General features: G+C 44.3%; 1 protein-coding gene across 1 annotated transcript in view; it reads left to right on the top strand.

Annotated features, from left to right (window-relative positions):
* The window catches only part of UNC5C (unc-5 netrin receptor C), a 240,413-nt gene that overhangs the window by 177,935 nt on the left and 38,835 nt on the right, over positions 1–23,643 (top strand). The window contains exons 4-7 of the mRNA XM_057366580.1: positions 3,532–3,635; positions 15,564–15,744; positions 17,598–17,765; positions 18,871–19,035. Of these exons, the coding sequence (XP_057222563.1) occupies positions 3,532–3,635; positions 15,564–15,744; positions 17,598–17,765; positions 18,871–19,035 (618 nt within the window). The remainder of the gene's footprint in view (positions 1–3,531; positions 3,636–15,563; positions 15,745–17,597; positions 17,766–18,870; positions 19,036–23,643) is intronic.

Below are 23,643 nucleotides of genomic sequence, written 5' to 3'. Positions count from 1 at the left end.
TGGCTCACTCCACTGCTCACCCTGGCTCACTCCAATGCCTACCCTGGCTCACCCCACTGCCCACCCTGGCTCACTCCAATGCCCACCCTGGCTCACTCCAGTACCCACCCTGGCTCACTCCAATACCCACCCTGGCTCACCCCACTGCCCAGCCCGGCTCACTTCGCTTTGGAGAGTTGAGCTGGGGCAGAATAGGGCCTGCAGAGGGGCAGGAAGGGTATTGCTAACACAGACAATGCAGGATTATTCCACATTACCAAAATAATAATAGAAAGAAAGTGCAGCTGCTTTTCTCTCTCGTCCYCCCTATGGAAGGTGAGAGTAGAGAAGGTGCTCTCTCAGAGTCTCAGTAACAGGGCTGCTGCCGACCCGGGGCTTTAATAATGCACACTGCCTCTTCACAGACAGAGAGGTCCTGATCCAAAATGGATCAAATGTTTTATTGATATGCTTTTCCAGGCATATTTTCTGAGGATTGTTAAAGCTTCTTCTTTTTCTTTTTTTTTTTTTTTAACTGGGATGTATTTTATTAGTCTCTTACCGTTCTCTGGGAAAATGAATCCCTTCTGTCCTCGCTCACAAGCAATTGTAACTTATATGACACTTGGAGAAATTGAAAAGTGTTATTGAAAATACTCTGCTTGGGGAAGATCCAAAGTCCCTCAGCACATTAGCAAGCCCACCCCCTCCCAGCTGACGGTGTGAGGTTTTTTACGATGACTGTAATTGTTAAATGGCAAAGGAAGCTGAGAATTGAAGAATTAGGAGGATWTCATTGTTATCCACAGAAATCATAGCAAGGGCCACAGAGAAAAAGCAGTCATTACAAAACCCAATGCTGTCCAAGCAGGGTGTTTCATGATAGTTACAGCAGGTGGTGAAGATGTTTGTGCAGGCCCTCTGCTTCTTCATCAGTAAAAAACCCATCTTGTGTGTGTCACAACTAGCCAATCTTATGCTTGGTTAGGTCAAACCTGCCCTGTGCTGCTGCCATCTGGAACCATTTGTAGGTGACACGGCTGCAGTGGGAGGCGGTGGGATAAAGCTGTGAAGGCGTGGGAGGGAGCCAGCAGAATGTAAGAGCTCCCAGTCCTGTAAATACACAATTATGTACCTTCCCCCCGCCAAATTAGTATAATTTACTCAATAGTATCTAATGGCTCCTTAGAGAACATTACTGCCTGTTATGTCAAAGGCCCCACTCAGGGTATTTTTAGTTTGTGGATCATTGAAATGCTTAAATCAGCGGTGCCATTAGAGCATCCTCCCACAGCAAGGCCCTGCAGAAGAGGGGCAGCCAGGAGAGCTGGGGTCCCACAGAGTTCACCTTACCTGTAGCAACTCCACTGCAGCTCTTCCCGGGGAAAAGGGGCTGTTCATACCCAGCAATTCCAAAGTGGGACTTTTTTACTGTTATTACACATTTCTAGATTAATGCTGTTTACTTTTGTACACACTAAAACTTGGGGATTTTTTTTTAAAGTCAAGTGCTTTATGGGAGAGGCAATTATTGTGCACATGAGGCAATGTAGAACATCMGAGCTCTATTAAATGTTTCAGGAAGGTAGGCAGGACAGTAAATCATCATGTCAAAGAAAAAAAAATCAGGTTATTATCTAATCTCCCTCTACTGTCTGCCACCCTCTGTATCTGAACACCTGAAAGCTATTATTAATGTGCTATTTAATACTGTGCTTATATGCCTCTATTACTATTACAGTAACTGTCTCATTTTCCCTCAGCCATGGTATCAGAGCTCAATAATTGTCTGCATTGTGCAYGTGTGTGTCCCTGCTAAATGCACTGAGGTGCACCTGATGTGCAGGTAATTCTTTTCTTTTGAAAATACCTGAGGAACTAGCAATCATATGGGGTACTGCTAGCAATATAACCCCAGCTGTTTGCTGATTTAAAGCAAAATGTATTAATTTGATATGATGTGTGCCCAGGATTCCTATCAGATATTTACTGCAATATCAAATTAAAATGAACATCTCCAGCCATGACAGAACTTTCCATGACACCATTAGATTGACAATTCCAGGTAGCTGAACAACCACATTTTCCCAGTGTAGGCTAAGAGATAGAGGTCTCACACTACGCAAAGTTTCAGGGTATCAGAGGAGCTGATTTTGGTGGTAGCCACCCCATTTCCTTTTCCATCTCTGCATTTGCCAGTCCCAGCTTTTGCCTTCTGGTAGCACTGATGCAGTTCCTTGTGGGGTCAACTCTACATCAGATCTTGGCGGTAATCTAGATGAAAAATACCTCCTTGCATGGTTTATTTGTAAACCGTTTCAATTCAGAGATCTTTTTTCCAGCCCAGTCACAGGTTATGGCTTCAAAATATGAAATATTTGGCTTTTAAATTGTTCCCATATGACCGTGTCTTGTTGCTAATATGACACAAGTATTTGTGCAGCCTCACCATGAGCTAATGTACAGAAATGGTTTGACTTCAGAACAAGAAGTAAAACAAAAATAACTGGGTTGTTAAGTTTTTGAAGTCARGCCAGCTCTTTGATGTGACTTTGAGCATGGCTTCGCATCCATTTGCAGAAGGAGGCAGCAGCAGGGAGAAATATCCCCAGTAGCCACTGGGGCTGAAGGCTCAGTTCTCCAAAGCCAGGTGCTCCCTGGCACAGTGGAGAGGGTGTCAGTCCACGGCAGAAGCATGGAGACAGTGGTGAGGAGGGAACATCTCAAGCCCATTTTGCCAACAGCACGAAGACACTACAGAAGAGTCAAAAAAARCCTGACTTCCCAGCTGTCCAGCACAATGAACTGGTCCAATCTTTGGAGGTGCATTCCATGTCCTGTCAGTCTGACACGTTTTAGTGGGGCTGGGGAGGGATCCAAGCACGGTTCAGCTCCTCATAGTGACTTTTTGTTATTATCATATTTATTATTATTGTTGTTGTTGTTATTATTAATAATAATAATAGTCATAATAATAATAATAATATCTTTGTGCTCCAGGGATAATGATAAGGTGTGGACAAATTAGCTAAAGCTGCAAAGTTAATGGTTATGAGCTAAAAGCACATTAAATCACAGCAGAGCACTTTCGTCTAAGAGTTTAAGGCAACTCAGTTTTTATGTTGTAGTTTTACAGATTTATTTAATTTTCCATAACTTTCTTTAGTTCTTCACTGATATAGTTTATCAGTTTATAGTGAAGTTCTTCACTTCACTGATATAGTTTATCAAATGAAAATTATCTGAGGAAGAGACGTTTTTTCACTTTTCGTTCTGTGTCTGACATGACTTTACACAGTGAAGCCTTGGTTCCTCACTGGATTCACATGCTGTACCACGATATAAGTAATAAATCCCYCATGAAATCTTTGCTTAATGTTGGAATGAAGTGAAAACATGGCCCAGACTTTTTTAAGTGCTTTATTTTACAGGCAGCAGAACTGCCTTTTTCTGCAGAACTGCCTGCAGTTTTCTCTGTATCTTGCATTTATCCAGTATGGCAATCAAATGTAATTTAATGCTTAATGGTTTTTTTTTCTTCTCCCTCCCCAGATCTCCGGAAAACTTTTGAGCAGGAGCCCTTGGGGAAGGAAGTGTCCCTGGAGCAAGAGGTCCTGCTGCAATGCCGTCCCCCTGAGGGCATCCCGGTAGCTGAGGTGAGCAAGAGCAGCAGTGTCCTGGCACAGGACACCCTCAGTGAGGCGTGGCTGATGGTGCAGTGACTTAGAGCAGAGCGTGATGAATGGGTGGGGATGGAGAGCTGACTGCTGCTCATAGATGAGATTGATTGGGACCTGATTCATGGTTTCGGGTTGTGGTACCCTGCTGGGCAGCACTGCAGGTGGTTTGGTTTCAGGTTTTTCTTTCCTTTGAAAAATCCCAACTATATCTGGCATCCAAAGGACACGTGGGTGGGGGAACATGTTAGTACCAGCCTGCTATCTTYCCTTTGGCTTTTAAAGATAAAAAAATTCACTTACTCTGAGGGGTACCTCTCAAACATGGTATAAAGGTGCTTTAATCTTTGGTTTGCCAGATTATGTTTCACTCATGTATGTATGCACCACCCTGCCAACTTGGCTTGAGAGGATGTACCATGGTTCAATACAGCTCCCAGGTAAAGCAGCATGAGGTTTGTKAGAGCAGAGGGTGCCTGCCTGATGAGCCATCCTCAGGGACTTTGCTGTTTTTCCTACTGGCTTGTAAATAAACCCAGAGTGGGGAGCCTGCCCTTCACCTGCAGGAGCCAGCCTGCCCTTCAGCAATATTTGTGCCTGAAACCAGCTGTAAACAGAAGCTTCCCTGAGTGCGGTGGCGGCTCCCACTTCAGCCTCACAGCTCACATGTAGGAGGGGTCTCTGAGTCACAGGGGGGCCWCTGAAATCCTAAATCCACTGCGGCTGTTAAGAGAAAAATTGATTGCTAATGACGGTAATTCCCCYATCTGAATTCTCTTCGGTTTTCCTCTGCCACGCACAGAAGAAACTGTTGCCAATTTGCATTAGGATAAGTCAGACTGTCATGGCTAAGTAGCAAAGTGGTTGTCACTCAGTGCTGATGGGTGATTTCTCGGGAGATGAAGCTTAAAGTGTTGCTTCCCCACCTAACTCAAGTTTAGATTTAATCAGAATTGCAGAACCGTGTCCGCAAACATCAGAAAGAATAATTAGCATAGAAGATTTTTCCCATTTTCTTGTTTCATAGGCTGTTTTCTTTCCCCATTAAGATACCAAAACTATAAAGAGTGTTTAGGTCTGCCAAGCCACCTTGGTGACAATTGTAATATTAATCAGYTGGGTTTCGTCAGGAACTTAGCAGCAGGTTTTTATTTTCCTTTCTGATGCTATTTTGCATCAAATCAACTTGTACCACAACAGGAGTTTCTGCACTGGGATACACTGTTCAGGAAGTGCAGGGTAGGACTGGGGAACTTCATTACCTTTGCTAGAAGCAGAGATTRATGCTGACAAGTAGCTCGTTTTTATGCACTGTTACAAGCACCTSTGGAATTCCAGCAGCCAGTCCGGTTGTCCCCTCGGAAAGGCCTGCTATACCCAGTCGCGTGGCTGAGACCCAAACAGCGTAAGTTAACATGATTTGTGGAAAGTGATCTCTGAAAAAAATCCCAAACAGCATAATTTAACATGATTTGTGGAAAGTAATCTGGGAAAAAATCCTCTGTGAGCTGCTGCCACAATAGTTGTGCTTTTCCTGCTCTCCAGGATCCTGCTTGCTCTGTCAATAGCTCCTCATGATGATACATTGACCAGCTCTGAATCCTATTTGTGCCATGGTCAGGACAGACACCAATTAACACTTGGCAGGCTCAGAAATCTTATACTCCCCATCTGACATTCAAAAGAACTGTTCTCAATGTGGGGTTTTTTTTTTCCTTTTCTGACTTTTGAAGTCAGAGGGAGATCAAACRCCCAGATTGGACAGCCGCCTAATACAGCCTCTTTGTAGATTCTTTCCAACACTATTAAAAGAACAAAGACCTGAACACTAATGAATATGAATACCTTAATGTGACACTTTATTACAGCCACTTGCTGAAGCTAGTAAGATAAATTTAAAAAAAAAAAAAAAATGGAAAGATGAAAGATAAGTTGGTGGGTTGAAGGATTACATGATTATTTTAATTTAAAGATGAATGAGTTCTTTGTTTAAAAGTTCATTTATTTGTTTGGAGAAGTTTCTGATATGATAGCACAGGTAACTCTAAGAAGGGCTCAGAAAAGGCAGGCAGCAGTCTGAGGCTGTTTTCCATCTTGTTGAAAGACTGCTTTGATTCCAAGTAGGGTAACCCATATGCTGTACCTGTGAGCAGCGTGTCCAAATGCTTTGGTGAGTGTGTGCTTCAGACTCTTTACACTTTGGGAGCTGTGTTTTGTTTAGGTTTGGGTTTGTTTTTTTGTTTTTTTTTTTAACTGACTGGCTTCTGAAGGAGTCACAGGATTTAACACCAAAACAGATGAAGAAAAGCTTGCCCTGTGGAACTGTACAAAATACACCTTCAGTGTAATGTGGTGCAATGCTGGAGTCCAGATTCCCAGCATCTTTCTCTTGCTTTTTCTCTTTGGTTCTGTTATCCCCCTTCATTCTCTGTTGGGTGTTTAGTTTGTTTTTCTTTTTTTCCTGGCATTTCAAAATGGTGAGAACAAGCACACTCAGGGATAAATTCCATCCTCTTTTCAGCATCTGGGGAATTCAGTCTTATCGTTCCCAGCATATTTAATTGCAATTAACTGTGTCAAGCTCTTATGGATCAATGAAAGAGCAGATCTTAGGACTACAGAAGAGCTGAGCCCCACAGCAGCGTACAGCTCCTCCAGARGGCAGGAAGGACAAAGGCAGAGATGGGCAGGCAAAGCTTTTAAGGCAACACTTACCAGTCCCTCCGATCCACTAGTACCTGACAAGCATTAAAGTAAGCTCAGGTCGTGGGCACTAGGGAAAAGAAAAAAGAAAAAGCCAAAATCCAAATCCAAATAGATGTGTTAAAATAAGAAAGCCTCATGGCCTGAGGTCAAATCAAAGTATATCGTGCTTGTTCACCTGGAACAAAGTAAAAAAACAAGGGTTTCCATGGTCTCAGGGTGAGCCAGGTCAGCTCTGCAGTCATATACCTGTGCCCACCAGCCCTGACCAGTGTGGGTGTCAGCTGCACCATGGCATCCCTCCCCACTCCCAGTTTGATAGCCAGTACCAAGCAGAYCAACAGGTTCTGACCCACCCAGATAAATGTTTTGGCTGTTCCATTGCATGTCCCAGGCAAGCAGCAATAGGACCAGCACAGGGGCTGTTACACTGAGGTTTCCACRTGCAGCTGAGTGGTGAAGGGGCAAAAAGAGAGAAAAATGAATGGACATAAAAGCAAACAGCATCCTGCCCTAGCTCTATGCTTCTCTGCCTTCTGCTTTTCCTCAGTGGGGAGAAGTGGGATGAGGTGGTGAGATCAGCAGACTGACCCACCAGCCTCAGTGGAAATCAAACAGCTGAAATTCCCCAGCATGAACAGAAACATCCATTTCAATTCCWCTCTTCTCTCTGTGTGTGATTTTTTAAACCTAACCTGAGCAGGCAGGATCCCATTCTGTGACGCTCCAACGGTAATGGCTGAGTCGTTAGCAATTAACCCCTTAGCTCATTTAACTTGTTCTTTGAAAGATGCCAACATCGTATTGCACATGATAAAATATAGTTAGAGACACTGAGTCACATCAAATTCGCTCATTTGGGCAGGTTATAGATCAAAACACAAATGAGATGTAAGATTGGTTAATATGCCATAAGCTGCCAGATGAACTTTWTGCATTGAAATGTATGATTTGTGGTGCCTCTAACAGGGGGGTAATTGCTGCTTTAATGATAATTGAGGTGTTTCACAGGTAATTTAATTGCAGAACAGGGTGTAGTGTGCTGTTTGGTGACCCGGCTGGGTTTAAAACTGGATGTGGTATTTATCCACATTTATAGCTTTAATTAGGAACTAGAGCAGGGGGAAAAGGATCACTGAATCAAGAGGCAGAAGAGGGTGCTCTGCCGAGTAAAGATGACTGTGACACAAAYTTTGTTCAGCTGCTCTTGCACAGGCAAAGGCTGGGGGAAGCTGGAGGCTTCTCCAAACAGGCAGCTCCATCTAATTGACCTCTGTTTTTGTTGTTTCCTGAGAGCCACTTACGTTTTGCTGCTGTTAGCCCTTAATTGGGAGTTTGTGTGTGCGCATTTCCATGCAGGTGTGTGTCACTGGGATGGCGTTTTGTATCCACAGCAGGCAGGTGAGCCCTAGGAGGAACAAGTAGAGCAGTTTGTGGCCACAAATGCTAGTTGCTGAAAAGTGACACTGTCCTGTGAAGTGCCTTGTGACACAGAGCAGAACTGCCTTCGGGTGCCAGTGAGAGGAAGAGTGGGAGAGGAGGGCAGCTTTGYGTGCAGCCCAAAATGAGTGAGGACTACTCATCCTTTGCAGTGGAGAGTCATTGGGTAAGGTCTGGCCATGCATGCCTGTCCTTCTCCAAAAGTACAGGATAAAGCAATTCTGCAATTGGCAGCAGCTGATCCCCTATATTTCTGTCCCTTTTTATGTACCTTTTATCACCCAGCCTACTGGCAGGTGGTCAAGTCACTCTTGTGAAGCACGAGACGTGGGTTACAACCTCCTGCTGARGGACAGATTTGCATCTGGGTTTGTACTTTCCCGGACAGTACACTGACTGCTAGATTGTTAGATGGCCTTGTTTTTGCATTTCCTGCCAGTTCATTTCCACAGCACAGAAACCTGTTCTGAAGTGCACAGTCTTCTTGTGGGCTGCTTTTTCTGAGACCTGAATTTCCTATGGGATCTACCCCTGTACTTTTCCCTCCTAGTGCAATTCCATTGTTGCCRATGTCAGTGAGGGCAGAGCATGCTCCAAAGTGATTTCAGCTGCTGTATGATTTGGTTCAGGCAAGGATGGTCTGTGTGACTGAAGAACAGTCAGACTTCTAGTTCCTCCATGAAATATTACAATRGGAGATTTTCTACAAGAGCACTGACATGAACCCTGCTAGCTTACCCTCTTCTCTACAGATTGCTTTTTGTGGCAAGGACAGCTCTGGGATTCTGGTTTAGATAACACAACCTACCTGTCCTGTTCAGGCTGTACTCAGGAGGAGCAGCATTTCTTATTTTTAGTTTTGGAAGCTATGCAATGTGGGACACAGCTTTTACCTGCAGGTTTTTTATGAGGTAAGTKAGCACACCTCCCAGTTCTCCCCTTAGAGCAGATAGCTCTTCATCCACTGTTCTGTGAACCTACAAGATTAATCCATCAGGTCCTGCTTTGACATTGAGTTTGATTCTTGCTCACTATAAACAACAAGCCACATTGTGCCCAAAGTGTGAGAGTTACTTTTGCAGAGCTCCTGGTTCCTACCAGCACCTCCAGGCACCTGCTGAGCGYGTCTGCCTTGCTCAGTTCCTCTGACAGTAACTTCTTTGAATGCAGCGTTCACCTTAGTGCTGAAGAATTGTGATGCTTCYGTGTTTTCAGGGAGGTACTTCCAAAGCACAGCCTGCAGACCACGTAGCTGTCACTCAAGAATTGTTTGTCAGGTTTTGCTGGGTTTTCCTCAGGAATTTTTGCAYATTTCTAGACCTGATGCTTTTCTTTCACTAAAACAATGTTACCTGGACAAAATCCATACAGGACTTACAGCCTTTTGAAACTTCTAGGAGGAATTGTGTATATAACAGGCACTATGCAATTTTGAATCCGAGTGGGAAAGACATTGTCCTTGGGGACTTCAAACACCCTCCAAATCCCATYCCCTTAGTCAGATTCATGATCCCAAAAATCATGTAGCTCTGCGCTGTGAAGAATAAGATCCGTCCCACAATCCATTCATCCAAAGAACCACAGACATAATTTTGGTACCTTGTTTAAAGTTGCTTCCCAACAGAACACTCCAAGCTTTTCCAGGGACTGGAGAGTCCRCACACCCACATGGGGCCAAAAGCACCAGTCAACACATGAGCTATAGGGCCTCCAATCCAAGCTCCTCTTTCAGGTGTGATAGGAAGCCCAGCAAGTGCTGCTGGACCCCCAGCAGGTGCTGTGGTTTTCATTTAATAATGCCATGATCTGTGTTTGAATTTGGGACTCTATGGAATAAAGTTCTCCATTTCATGCTCCCAGTGCACCTCAGCCTTTGAAGTTTTTCCTGAGGCTTCACTTCCCAGCTGTGCATAAAGCAAAGCTGTAATGGGGCTGGAGACAGCCAGCATCTGCACATACAGCCTGCAAGCAGAAAGCTGGATAGATATGTAATTAAGGAAGTGTTTCYACAGCAGGAACAACAATTCTCCTTATTGGCAGCAGAAGCACAATAACAACAACTGAATAAGGTTCCACAGTGTTTTTCATTTGCTGTCTCATTCTCAACGAGTTTTGCAGCCTCTCATAGATGTAATTTCAGTCTCTTTGGAGATYACTTATTGTTTTTCTGTTATTTTCAATCTTAAATGTGTATGAAATATGTTTCCTGTAAATAATACAGAGAGGAAAGCATCCTCTTCAKCAGCCAGTTGCTGGGATGAAACCAGATCCAAAAATCAAATCACACTCTTCAAAGAGGCACTCAAGTCTCAAGGTACCTGAAATTGCTGCTGGCTCATATGAAAACTGCTGGAATTTTTTCAGTCTCAGGTATCTTGTACTGTGTCTAAATCAGTAGTTAGCTGGTTAGTTCCACAAAAGCTTTACTCCTACTGGAATGTGAGTGTGTGTRACTATCCGTGTGGGTTGGCACATGTGTGTTACAATCCAGGTGAAGCCGGGGAGCTGGGATTTCCTTGTGGCTACTGGAGGTGATGCCAGCTCAACAGGGACTGCAGCAGGGTGAGCAGTGTCACTGGGAGCAGCTGGCACCGCTGCAGAGAGCACCATGGCATCCAGCATGGTTGGGGAACCAGATGGGAAGCAATCCTGCTGTGTCCACCAGGCACGGGGAAGGCACGGGTGCAGTGCTCTCGCCTTCCAAAACTGCAACACGGGTGCAATGCTCTCGCCTTCCAATATTGTCTTTCATCAAGGCAAGTGTCTGRCTGCTCCCAGATGTTTGCATCTCATTTCTTGTGGAAAATTGCACTGGAGGGCTTTGCCTGTGTCTGGAGGGTAGGAGACTTGCTATTTGCATCAGGTGCTCCTGACTCTGAAGATGAGTCCAGGGCAAGCTGGTGCAGAAGAGGCAGTGAGAGACCAGGATCCAGAATGCAGATCCTGCTGGCTTTGCTCTTGGGATTGTCAGACGTGTAGGGAACAATTGGTAGGATCAAGAGGGCAGCACCTACACGAGCTCACATTCCTTTTCCATCCTTGGGTTTCGTTTGGAGCAGATGTGTTTCTGCTCTGCCAGTTTCTAAAACAGTCACGCATACACAAGTGTGCCAAGAGATTTAAGTGCCTGGGAATGCTGGTAACTCAGTATGGCTAAATTCCTATCAGCAATTAGCTTCTGTAATGGGTTTTCCTGTGTGTGTAATCGCTTGTGCGATTTATGTTCCCTGTGTTGAATTAAGTCTGCGCAGAAACCTGGCCTGGCTTAGCAAGTCTCAGTCTCTGTGTGTGCTGCTGCTGGAAGCATCCCTTGGCAGCCCAGGTCCAGCTGCAGCTCCCAGGTAGAGCTGAGGTGGTTTTTGCAGGTTTTGTGTTCTTGCTGATGGTCTTGCTTTTCACATTGGGTGGCATGTGGCAGGTTCCTTCTGTTAATTAGAACAAATGTGCCAATTATGCTAATGCATCTYCCGATACTAATCAGTGAATGATTAGACACAACATATCTGTCTCCCACCAGGGAGCGGGGTGACAGAGAAGGCGCTACAAGGCATGTTGTTTTAAATTGCAGCCACTTTGGTTCGTGCCCTCCCCAGGCGGTCACAGGGGTGGCTCGATCTCCTGCAGGCTCGCTTGCCAGCCCATTAGCAGCTCTGGACGGGCAGATCCAGTGCAGCTGGCAGGAGCCCTGTGCCTCACAGCTCTGCAAGTTGCATCCAGAGTGCTCAGGAGCTCTGACCAAAAGGTAGCTGGCTCCAGGCGTGCTCCAGCTTCTCAGCATCTGCCGATTCTGTTGGTCAGGATTTCATTCACCACTCACACCTCAGCTGACAGGCCTTCTCTTGTTAGTCAGTTTGCAAACATATAACAAAACCTTCTTGAGAAGAAAACTAACAACAAGAAAAGGGGGTTTGTGTTTGCTTCGTTCCAGGGGGTTGATATATGAGAAAAAATCTTGTGTATGTTGTAATTTTCCATAGCTGTCATCCCCCAGAGGGTACACTTAACCCATCCTTCATGGTATAATTGTTACCAATTAAATGATTGCTGTTATGATAAAGGAAAACTGATCCCATGMTTTTTCTACATATATGCATGACCATCAGTACATTTATCAATAACAGTTGGAGGGATGTGCCTGATTTAATTGAATACACCAAGCTAGGTTCAAGAATTGTTCTGATTACAGCTGGCAAATGTGCATCCTTAATATTTAGACAAAAGCAAACATCTGCTCTAAAACATGTCCAGAGAGATGAAAAMTTGAGGCATGAGGGTGTGATTTGGTATGACCTTGAAGTCAKGYTTTTGTGCACTTTGAAGTGCCCCYGGACATCCTGCTGCTCCTCTGTCCACTCTCCTGCAGGTGTAGAGGTCTCTGGCACAAAAGTGTCCAGTGCCTTATCTGCCAGTAGCTATTATTGAGGCTGCAGAATTAAATTCAGGGTAAGTTTCTGCACTGACTGGATTAACAGCCTGTTTCAGCAAGGGGGTTGCACCTTGGGGAATGACATGGCATCAAAAGARATGGTTGCTTTTAACTTCGGCAGTAACAGTTCGCATACTTGTCACTCATAAATCACACTGTCTCGTCCTGATCGCTTCTCTTCTGTGTTTGACACCTGATCTCTTCCTACTTACATGACAGAACAACCCTACTCCCACCCACTCTAGCTACCTCAAGAAAAAAAAAAAAACAAACAAATAAAAATCTGAGGTTTGGAGGTGCCGAGCACTGCAGTCACCTGTACCATAAAAAATGGGGCCGATAGCAATTGAAAGTAAGTACCAACAACAATTKCACATGTTGTAGTGTGTTTAATTAGTTCCCATTTCTACAAGGACTGAGGGAGAGAACACAGCCACTAGGGGGGTGTGCTCTTTTTTTGTGTTGCTCTGCTGATGGCTAAAATGTGTGTGAAAGGAGACTCCCACTGCTTTGTTAAATCATCCATCAGCTCCTTCCTTCAGATCTGACATTAGAGTCTGCAACATTAACAGACATCATAAAAACCATAAAAACTGAATTAGATATATTAAAGAGATACCCTGTAAAGGAGATGGCATTTAGACSTGCACACAGAGTACTGATCTACTGGCAGAAGAAAAAAAGACATCCTGTTGTTCTTCAAACTTTTAGTGTTAGCAAATTCCKTCAGACATTAGGAGAAAAGAGACGGTTGGAGGGGTTTTGGTGTAGAGCCAGAGGCAATATACTGAATTAGACAGAGCTGCTTTGTTTTGGTGGGGTGTTTTTGTTTGTGATTTTTTTTTTTTTTTTTTATTGGCAGTTTCTCTTTTTAAATTCTTTGGTGGTTTTGCAGGGATGATAGGGAATTCAATGCTTACAGCTTTAATTTTGTCTAATCATTTGAGACTCAGACTGAATATGCATGTGTGGTTTTGTGGAGAGAGAAAATGTTGTAAAGTAGTAGAAGAAAAGAACCCTGTATTTGGGCATGGAGCTTTCAGGGTGCCAAAGGCTGCTAGAGTGCATGCAGACCCAACCTGCAGTTGAGGAAGGAGCTAAATATTGCCATTGACTGAACAAGAATCTGTCTGTCTTGATTATACCTGAAACCTATTAGCATTCAAGAAAGGCGGAAAAAAATATCTTAGTCATTCTGTCAAGGAAAAGCAGATTATTGACTAAGAGCTTGTATCTTCCGTGGTGAAACATGATTGTGATAGCAACAGAAATGCAGCTTCCAAAGTTTTACGTCTTTTTCTTCCTTCCCTGTTCCTTGCAGATGCACATATCCTTTTCCAGAGCCCTTCTTACACCACCAGCTTTAGCTACGCGGTATCGACAGCTGTGAGGCTGCCACATCCCAGGGTGATTTGCTGTGGGAGAGAGTGGTTTAAATCAAGCCTTGCCTTCCCTGGAGCAATGGCTCTACATTGACTGAGGTGTAAATCTTTGGAAGCAGCTCACACCTGGCATGCATCCACCCAAACTGGGGTAGTGGGGCTGGAGCTGCTTAAGGCAGGGCTAAAGATGGGGAGTGGGTGGTGGGTGCTGTAATCCAAGCTCACATCCACCAGCACTGGTCTTGCAGCATTGACTGGCTTTGTCTGAGGGGGATTTGAGCCCTCTGTGTCAAACACCAGGAGTAGTCATCGTTTTTCCTCACCATAGTTTGGGGCAGTCTCAGCTGTCTCCGGTGGCTTTTGGGGTATCTCGATGGTGGGGTAGCTCCTCAAATGTCTTTAGAAACGTGTTGTGTGAAAGCAGGTCTCAACAGCTCATGCCTCACAAGTCCGGTGGGTTGATTGTGTTTGTGTTTTTCTTCCTTTAATTAATTCCTGGGCACATGCTGAAGTGATCCAGTGACCTGAAGGCCCAGCTTTGATCCATCCAGGGCCCCAGTCCTGTCCTTCAGCATACTCGGTTCAAATGAAAATGAGCTACTAGATTTGCAGCCAAATTGTATTAGAGTGGCTCACAGCAGTCAGCTGGGGTATAACAGGGTGTTTTCATAGGAAGGCAATAAAGAGAATATTGTCTAGATTAAAAACCACATACGAAAATATTTTTCCATGCAACCAAGGAAATCATGCTTTATTAAAATAAAACATAGCTTACACAGATGAAAAGGAAAAGCAAGCATGGATGTCCTTGTGATTTCCTATTTTGACTGACTCTATTTTGTAACTGACTCTATTTTGTTTCATTCTGATTGAAGCAAGMCAATGACATGCATGTGCATGTGAGTGTAAATATACCTAAAAACATTGGGGTTTGTGATTTGTTACTGCAATCCACTCTGATATGGGGCCTTGTTGTTTTAGACCCAGGGCAGGTACACTCAAGGTTAGTGCRTTATTAACTGCCTAATTAGGCAAGATAGGGAAAAGAATGCATGAGATCTGAATGCTGATTTATAGTTTCTGATGTGGCAAGAGGATTTTCTGCTTGTAGATATGCTCCTAAGGTATCACCCTTTCCTTCTGTCTTGCTTCCGAGTCTGAAAGCATAGATCAGCTTTTTTCATAGATCAGCTGGACTCCATCCAGTCCCTGGCAGCCTTTGAAAATGCATTGATGTTTTCAAGGCAAGGCAAGACAGGACAGCTGTTGTGTGGACTGGTGAGAGGAAAGGGGACTAGAAGGAAAGGGTAGGCATGCAGGGTGTTCCCCTGTCTTTCTGCCCTGGTGTTATATTTTGATGCCAAAATCCAGCTAAAACCTAAAACAGACTAGACAAAATTAAGAGAATAAAAAGCAGTKCTATTTATTGAAGGGCCTTCAGGTACATTTAGGGCAGTCACAGCTCACCCAGGGGCTACACCCAAAAGGGACAATTGGTYACAAGTTTTTCACACTTYWTAAGTTTTGTCCATTTGCMTATCGARGTTAATCCTCCAATTACAGATTCAGGTAATGAAGTCTTTCACTCTGAGTTTGCTTCCCCCAATATGTTGTTTATGTATCTTGGAGTCTGAGATAGTAAKGTGTCCTTGAGTTTCAGGCCTAGAGARGAATTCTTTYGTCTAAAAAATGGRAGAACAGTAGCTTAGCACTATGTATGGAGTCTGGAGTTATACACTAAAGAATTACAGGATTACAGATACATGAAAAATAGGGAAACTAGACTCCTAAGGCATCAATTTCAGTTGGTGACATGCRTCAGGTGAGTCCTCTGCCATGTGCTTTGACTATAGTGTTTTCTGGGATGTGTAGTGTAATCACAGGTACTGTGTCTGTCCATATTGGTGTGACTTGGTGCTGACYACCGCCTCCCCTCTGGCCCTTTGAAACCCCAAGGTGGAGTGGCTGAAGAACGAAGAGGTGATTGAYCCCGTGGAAGACCGAAATTTCTACATCACCATTGATCACAACCTGATCATCAAGCAAGCCCGGCTCTCTGACACAGCCAACTACACCTGTGTGGCAAAAAACATCGTGGCCAAGAGRAAGAGCACCACAGCGACTGTGATAGTCTATGGTGAGTGATGCCTTGCATGGTCACACGTGGATGGACACACACTCGGAGCCAGAGGTGGGTGGAAGGGGGATGTGCAATGCCTGTGTACAACTCTGGCCGTGGTCAATGTCCAGGCTGGGCTGCCTGTGCCATCAAGGGCAAATGCAGTTCATAGACACACAACCCAGCTTTAAAATAAACAWCAGGGGAATATAAAGCATGGGATAGCATTGTTCTGTGTCAGCATCCACAGTCCTGGTATGACAGTCTGGCCATACTTTGGCTGGGAAAGGATGAGATGCCTTTCTGGAGTCTCTTCCCACCTGTGTTGTGCCGCAGCTCTGCCCCACCAGTCCAAGCCTTTGCCCCTGTAGAGTTTATTGCCCCAAATGCATTCCAGGTGGGGGTGTCCACCAGAACAAAACCTGCTCTGATTATGTGCCAGCTGACTGAACTGGTGTTTCTTACAATCAGCTTAATTATAGGATAGACAAGTAGGAAAAAGATCCCTATGATTATCCCTAATATTCATTTCATATTCAGGGTAGCAGTTAGATTTAATTGTAAGCAGTTGCTTCTCTGAAGTTACAATGAGGGCTTTTTACTTCAGTTTTTATAGAAAACTGACTGAATTGAGTTGATTAGCAGTGTTTTTGATAGTGAGGGATGGACCATGCAAGAGCACCGTGTTTTGTAACTGAGATGAATGCAGAAACATAAAGATGTAGGCGTACAACAACCCTTCCTCATACATACACGGAATATTTTTCGAAAGTGTATTCAAGAGACGTGTAGGGAGCAGGCATTTTCATGGGTTTTGCTGCCAGAGCTGCTTAAGGCTTGTGTCATATCACAAACATTTGGGTTTAGGGAATCCAAGCAGTAAGTATGTTATTACCCATACTCTGACAACAACATTTTTATGTAGAGCAGCACAACTCCTTCTTTATGCATCCATCTATCCCATAAACTGAGGTGGGTGAAAAAAAAGAGTCAGTGAAAAAGACAGTCAACATAAATATCTTCCCAGGGATAAATATCTTCCCAAAGTCCAACAGAAAAAAAATGCATTTAGTGTTAGCTCATTCTAAAAAGCTTAAATATCTGTTAGGGAAGTGCTGGGACATTCCTGTGTGCAGCAGCTGTGTCCATAGAGGGGTGAGTGAAGTTGTCCTGACATCCTGAAGTCATCTTCCTGAAAGAAAGGAAAATTCTCCACATCTAATCAAAGCATGGGGGTCTCTCAGCATACACAGGTGATGGGTGTGCCTGAGAATTAGCGGGAGTGCAGGTTATCTCCCTTTGGAAATGGTCCTGCTTTCAGGGTGCAGGCTTCTGACTCTCCGAACCTGCAGGGATCTTGATCTTTTACACTCCACCAAAAGGTTAAGCCCAGGTCAGCTTGGTTTTCAGGATAAGGCAGGTCACCTGCCAGCCCTGGTAGTCATCAAGTGATGGTTTTCATTCAGCATCAGCATTTATTCAACCTGTACAGGGTTTGTGCCTGTTCAGTGCTGCTTCTTGTGCCATCTCTTGTGGCCACTGYTGGAGGCAGCTGGGCACAGCACCAGGAGCACCTTGGGGCTGCCCAACTGGGCTGCTGGAGTGACCGTGCTGCTGGTGTGACCATACTGCTGCTGTGACTGTGCTGCTGGAGTGACCATGCTGCTGGAGTGACCGTGCTGCTGGTGTGACCACACTGCTGCTGTGACCATGCTGCTGGTGTGACCGTGCTGCTGGTGTGACCACACTGCTGGTGTGACCGTGCTGCTGCTGTGACCATGCTGCTGGTGTGACTACACTGCTGCTGTGACCATGCTGCTGGAGTGACCATGCTGCTGGAGTGACCATGCTCTTTCTCTCTTGCTTTGCAGTGAACGGAGGCTGGTCCACTTGGACYGAGTGGTCAGTRTGCAACAGCCGCTGTGGGAGAGGCTTCCAGAAGCGCACGAGGACCTGCACCAACCCTGCCCCGCTCAACGGAGGTGCCTTCTGCGAGGGACAGAGYGTCCAGAAAATAGCTTGCACCACTCTGTGTCCAGGTTCAGTATGAACAGCACACAGCTCACATTAATMATTTGGCTGTCATCAGTCATTTCATGAACATGCAGTTGCAAAAGCCTCCTTCTCATTATTAATAAATCCCACATTTCAGGGAGTTAATATGCAATTGTATTGTGTAAGTGGATAAAATAGTGAGCACATCATATCAAGCTCTTCTTTTGCACACTGCTTGCACTGTTGTCTCAGCCCTTATAATTCAGGGATTTTGGGGAATGTTCAGAGATTCAAAATGCAGAAGACAAAAGTTGAACAATCTGGAAAAGAATTGGAAATTGGATATAGAAAGCAACCATGATGTAAATATATTTGAAATGTCTGTTCAGTCCAGCTGTCTCAGCAAGTAAAGCATCTGGGATGTGGATATTAAATTTGAGGCAGATGTTTACCTGACATACACAATCCTCAAATACAAAGGCTTTTTTTTTTTTTGCAAAGAGATGTGTATCCATACTTTTAGAAGTTATTTAGATGTAAACTTCTGAAAAATACAAAATGGTTTCAGAACATTCAGTGTAGTTGGTGACTTGTCTCTGATAAAATTCTGCCATCTGTCCTGTTGTCCATTGCTCTCCTACTACTACTGACCCACTCAAATTGATGGCAGCATRGTCATCTTCAGCTTGTGAAGTTTTAGTAATCCAGCTCTGTCACAATTTCATATTTTGTTCTACAKCTATTCAGTTTAGTGCTTTTGAGAATCATTTACAGGATTTTGAAAGGTGCTAAACACATTCCTGGTTCCGCTCATGTGAAATTGATTGGTGCCTCTCAGTCTTTCTTTTAAYAGGGAATATTAACATTAAATCACAGATTCCTGATTTGGTGCTTGTACACTTTAAGCACAGATAAACTGSTTAGAAGTTTATATAAAGGGGAAGAAAGACTAGAATGGGGCCAGGGCAGAGAGAAAGGAGATGTGGGGGTAAATGTGCATTTACAGAACAGAAGAGCAGGCTGGTGATTCTCCTGCCTTGCTGRGAATGGCTGGGAGTTGCAGGCTGGATTGTGCCAACATATTCATCGCTTTCTCTTGGCCTCACTTTTGTGCACCCCCTAACAAGCTGTGTCCTTTCCTTGTCTCAGTGGATGGCAAGTGGACATCCTGGAGCAAGTGGTCCACCTGTGGCACGGAGTGCACCCACTGGCGCCGGAGGGAGTGCACAGCCCCAGCGCCCAAGAACGGGGGGAAGGACTGCGAGGGGCTGGTGCTGCARTCCAAGAACTGCACTGACGGGCTCTGCATGCAGGGTAAGTGCTGAATACGGGGTCTGGGATGTACGTGGCTACTACAAAACCCAAAACAGCTGCAGATCAGCACTGATGGCCTATAGTCACAAAACCATTTGCAGGAGAAATGAGTTCATCAAGTTCTCAACAAGAGACACTCCACTCTTTGTGCTTGGAATATAGACAGTGAAGAATTAGAAAGTGCCATRASAGAGCCTTCTGCTGGCCCTCCCCAYRAAACAGCCCTCCTCTCTACAGTCAGCATCTGTCCAGAGAAGCTTGGCAGTAGCTCTTACAGCACTGCAAATAATAAAAAAAAAGAGCATTTAGGGCAAAGCTAGCATTTTCCAAAGAGTGAACTTGGCCAGGCAGATCGGCTTCTGGCTTCTTACTGTCAGGAACAGCGGTTGCATGTGTTTCTATTCGTAATTGTTATGGCCCTTTTTTGAATTTCGGGTGCCCTGTGGTAAAAGGAGGTACACTGCATCAACACAATRCTGACGCAAACTTCATATCTGGTCACCAGCATGCTACAGCTTCATGAAGATCAGCTCCTGCACTGAAACCTATTCTGCTTTTGCCTATCCCTGCCACAAGCCTGGCTTTCTGACTAATAGAGAGAGAAGTAAAGAAAAGCAGGTTTTAAGTGTGATTCTGGCATACGCTGATGAGCAATTAATCTGCTCTGCACTCAGTCCCTTCTTAGAAATGAGGTCTTCTCTGGTCTGCTGGTACATCAAAACTCCCTTTCACGTTTCATTAGTACAATAACCTGATCCAAAAACCACACATGCACCTCTTTGCTGTTCCTTCATTCTGTCTCTTTGCAGCACTTCCCTGTGTCGAGCCTCAGCTCTCTATTGTGGCTRTAGCCATCCAGTCCCTATGTGTCCAGATCATGAAATGCTTTGAGTTCCATCACAAAAAAGGAGTAAAGAACTTCTATTTTCTGAGGCAGGTTACTTTTGACTGAAATAGTCATGATGACAGAAAAGTGGCACTACCAGCTAATAACTAGGTCTGCTCTTTGAATAGGTGCTCTGTAGGATCATTGCGATGTTGGTTGTGATCTCTGAGCTACCCTTGTGGCACAGCATGGCCATTTGCTCTGAGGTTTACCACATTTACAAATATCTCTCTCAGTAGGGCTCACACAAGCATTTTCATCATGTTAAAAGCTATTAGTCAATGTCAGCAGCCTATGAAGCTGTAATCCCTTAAAACATTTGTTTTATGGTGAAAATGGAAAGGTGGAATTCAGAGCTCCTCTCTTTTTCATTTCTAAAGATAGGAAAAGGCAAATCCACTCATGCCTTACTATATAATATCTTGGTGACTTTTATTGTGAGGAAGCTGACGTACCCCTAGTTCCAGCAGTGTTAATAAGTCATTATGGCAAATTAGGAGGAAAAGATGCATTTCCCCATACAGAAGAGCTCTTTGCTATCAGATTATATTTAGACAGGTGTATGTCATCTTTGTGTATGTGCATAAAGAGAGCCATTTAAGTAGAAATCTTGTGGAAAAGTAGATATAATAGTACAGCAGAATAAAAGCCCTGTAGGGATCTCATTTATCTGTTGATGGTATATTGCATTTTATTTGTGGAAGTGGATGCTGAGTATAAAGCAGAGGTCTTCAGCGGGAGAGAGGGCGAAAGTTTTGTGAATCCCATTCTGCTTCATATATATGTATATAAAAAATGGTAATGAAAAATATGCAGTCACGTAATGACCTGCTTCGCTGCAGGGGCCGTGATAATCCTTCAGTGCTGGAATTTAATGGCAGTGTTTTAATGGTGTCTTTATACTCGGGGGGTTTCATATACCTGTAAAACTTCCAGTCCTGCTTCCCRATCCATCACTGCTGAGAAGATTGATTTGCTGTACTTCATGGCAGTGTGCCTGCTGTCTCGCTCTTTCTCCCTCCCTCTCTTTCTCTTTATTTCTCTTTCCCAGTTTATGCAAAACCAATCTGAACACTTATATTTTTGCCCWTGTGGGTTTAGATTCATAGAAAATCTGCCTGCTGAGCCAGGAAGACACGCAGCACTCACTCCTTTCATTCCTAAAACAACATGCTTTCCACATTATTTGAGGTTTTGAGGATCTGCTCTGTAACTGACAGTTCTCCTAGACTGGGCACCTGTAGATTCACAGTGGTCTTTTCCAGTGGCTCCATGCATGGCACATGTGGCATGGAGGAAGCTGCAGCCACCTTTTCTCTGTGGCCACAGCCCTCTGGGAGATCTGTTGGCCAGCTGCTTACCTGCACCRTAGTCAAATCCTGTTCCTAAGTGCCCTGGGACTGCCTCCTTGCTGTCAGTCTTTAGTGAGAGCTTGAGGGTTGACACCATGGGTGTGGTTGAGGTAGGCAGATGCTCTTGCCAAGAGTCACCAGCCTGTTGCTTTGACAAAAAACTCTCTTGTAAATATATATCTCTATGTAGCTGCATGTAAAAGATATCCTGGAAAATGCTGGATTGAACGAGTCTAATTTACAAGTCCTTTCTGTTCCAGTCTATTATTCACTTCAGTAGCATCAGCTGGWTAAATCAATAAGCTCTTTCATCAGACTGCCCCTGCTCCAGCAAAGAGCACGAGTCTGCACCACTATCGATTTCTGTGAGGATAAAAACAGTGGAGCTTTCTCCATCCCTTGTAATTACAGTATTTTACACCCAAAGCTGTTGTTTGTGCTTACCACTAGCTGTGGCATTTCTCATGCAACTCTGTTGTTGCATTTATTCAGACTAATCACCTTGCTAGTACACATGTACTCTCCTTTATCCAGTAGTTAGTATTTTTCCTTTAACATGAAGGGATGAACAGTCATTAAATGAGAGAGCCCACAGAGAGACAGCAGGCTGAASGGAAGAGGAGAAGCAGATGTGGTGAAAATTTAGGGCAGTCATTGCTATTTTAAGTTTTCAAGTACACAATATTGTTTAGCTGTTCCCATTATAACAATTTCATAATTCCCATAATAGCATTAATACGTTCTTCTGGAACAAAATCTGCTGTAGGTGGAGGAAGAATTGGCTGGTTACCACCCACACTAGCTGCATTATTGCCTCCGTAGCTGCATTATTTCCCATTTGATGTACGAGTACTCTGGTAAATACTTCAGTGCAAGGAACAACACTTTTACAGGCACGCACTGCTTCTCACAGGGGATTGCTATAAACTGAAGCACTGCAATTAGCCCTTCACTCGTTCCACCTAATGACTTCGGTGGGTGTTCTGGGCAGGGAACAAGAAAGCAAAGCACTCTYCTCCTTGGCTCAAACTTCAGTACAAATAGCTCCCTTCACTAGGTCACAAACATTTTTAAAGCAACATACAAACGGAAGTGTTTTGCCAGACTCGGTCTGGAATGAGTGTGAGATCATTTGTGTGGTACAAAACAGATGTTTCTGCTGTGCATTATGTGTAAAATTCTGCTGATAATCAGGAAGAGGTGGACAGCCTGTGAGGAGAGTTATCTGTGCTGCATGTTTATGTTGAAGGTTTATTACCTGAGTTGGTGAAGGCTTATTACCTGAGTTGTGACATGCAGCTGTCATGCTCACAGCATGTCACATACATCCTTTCAGCTGAGATTCTCAAGTGAGTGTTCAGATCTGTGTTGTCCTTGTCCTGAATGAACGAGTACAGCATGTCCATGGGCATGAGGCTGGTGCCTGCTGGTCTTTTCATCTTTTCTGCAATCATGCCTGGGACCTGCAGGGTTGGCAGTAGCACAGTCAGAGGGAGACAACCAGTGCCCCTTTTTCAGCTCACTTTTGGCTTTAGTCAACCACTGTGGTTTTTCATAAAAGGCTGGCTTAGTTGTGCTTTCAGGTTTTTCCAAAACACAAAGCCAAATGTCCTACAGGCAAGGTTRTACTGAGGGACATGTTTCTTGAGGACTATGGGTTACATAGCTACACAAACTTGTTGCTCTATGAAGTGGAATTGTTTGCTTTATACAGTCTCACATAATGGAATAAAAATCTATCATTGAATAAGGCCAAAAGGAAATTTCCACCTGTGAGTCGTTATAGCAGATGCAGCACTTGAGGAAAAGGTACCATACCACGGTAAAGATGTTATTATCACACTAGTAATTCTAGTCCTTCTTTTAAAAAGGCTGCCTTCTGGTCAGGAGTGCATTGATGTGCAATGGTGACAGCAGATCGGTCCTTGCTGAGGGCTCTGAAATCCTTGTCTGAAAGGCAGCATGAAGTTCATAAGGTTCCTTCTTGCCATGGTAGTGCCTAAGYGAGTGGAAAAGATGCAGTTTATCCTGCTTGGGCATGAAATGGCAAACTGCTGCCCTTTTCCAGTCTTGTTTCTGTTTATAAACAGGTCCTGAGTAGAAAGCAAGGTTAGCCTGATACCAGCATCTCTTTCTTCCCAAAACATACATATTCTGCGCATGCCCTGCTTGGTTAGGTTAATATAACCTGTCAGAAGCTCTGATGGAGTAAGTATTTGTTTCCCTTTTTGGCTTGATTTGAAAGCAGGCATTCAGGGAAAAATTACAGGGCAGAGCAGCTTGATGAGGACCACAGGTCCACCAGCGCAGATCAGTGTGCAAAGAGCAGGGGAATGTTTTCCWGAATCCAGAAGGTAAGCATAACCCTCT

The sequence above is a fragment of the Malurus melanocephalus genome, unplaced genomic scaffold, assembly GCF_030028575.1.
Source record: "Malurus melanocephalus ecotype Western Australia unplaced genomic scaffold, MMel_1.1 scaffold_68, whole genome shotgun sequence".
Classification (NCBI taxonomy): Eukaryota; Metazoa; Chordata; class Aves; order Passeriformes; family Maluridae; genus Malurus; species Malurus melanocephalus.
The sequence above is the reverse complement of the archived record's forward strand: the minus strand, read 5'-3'. Positions and strand labels throughout refer to the sequence as shown.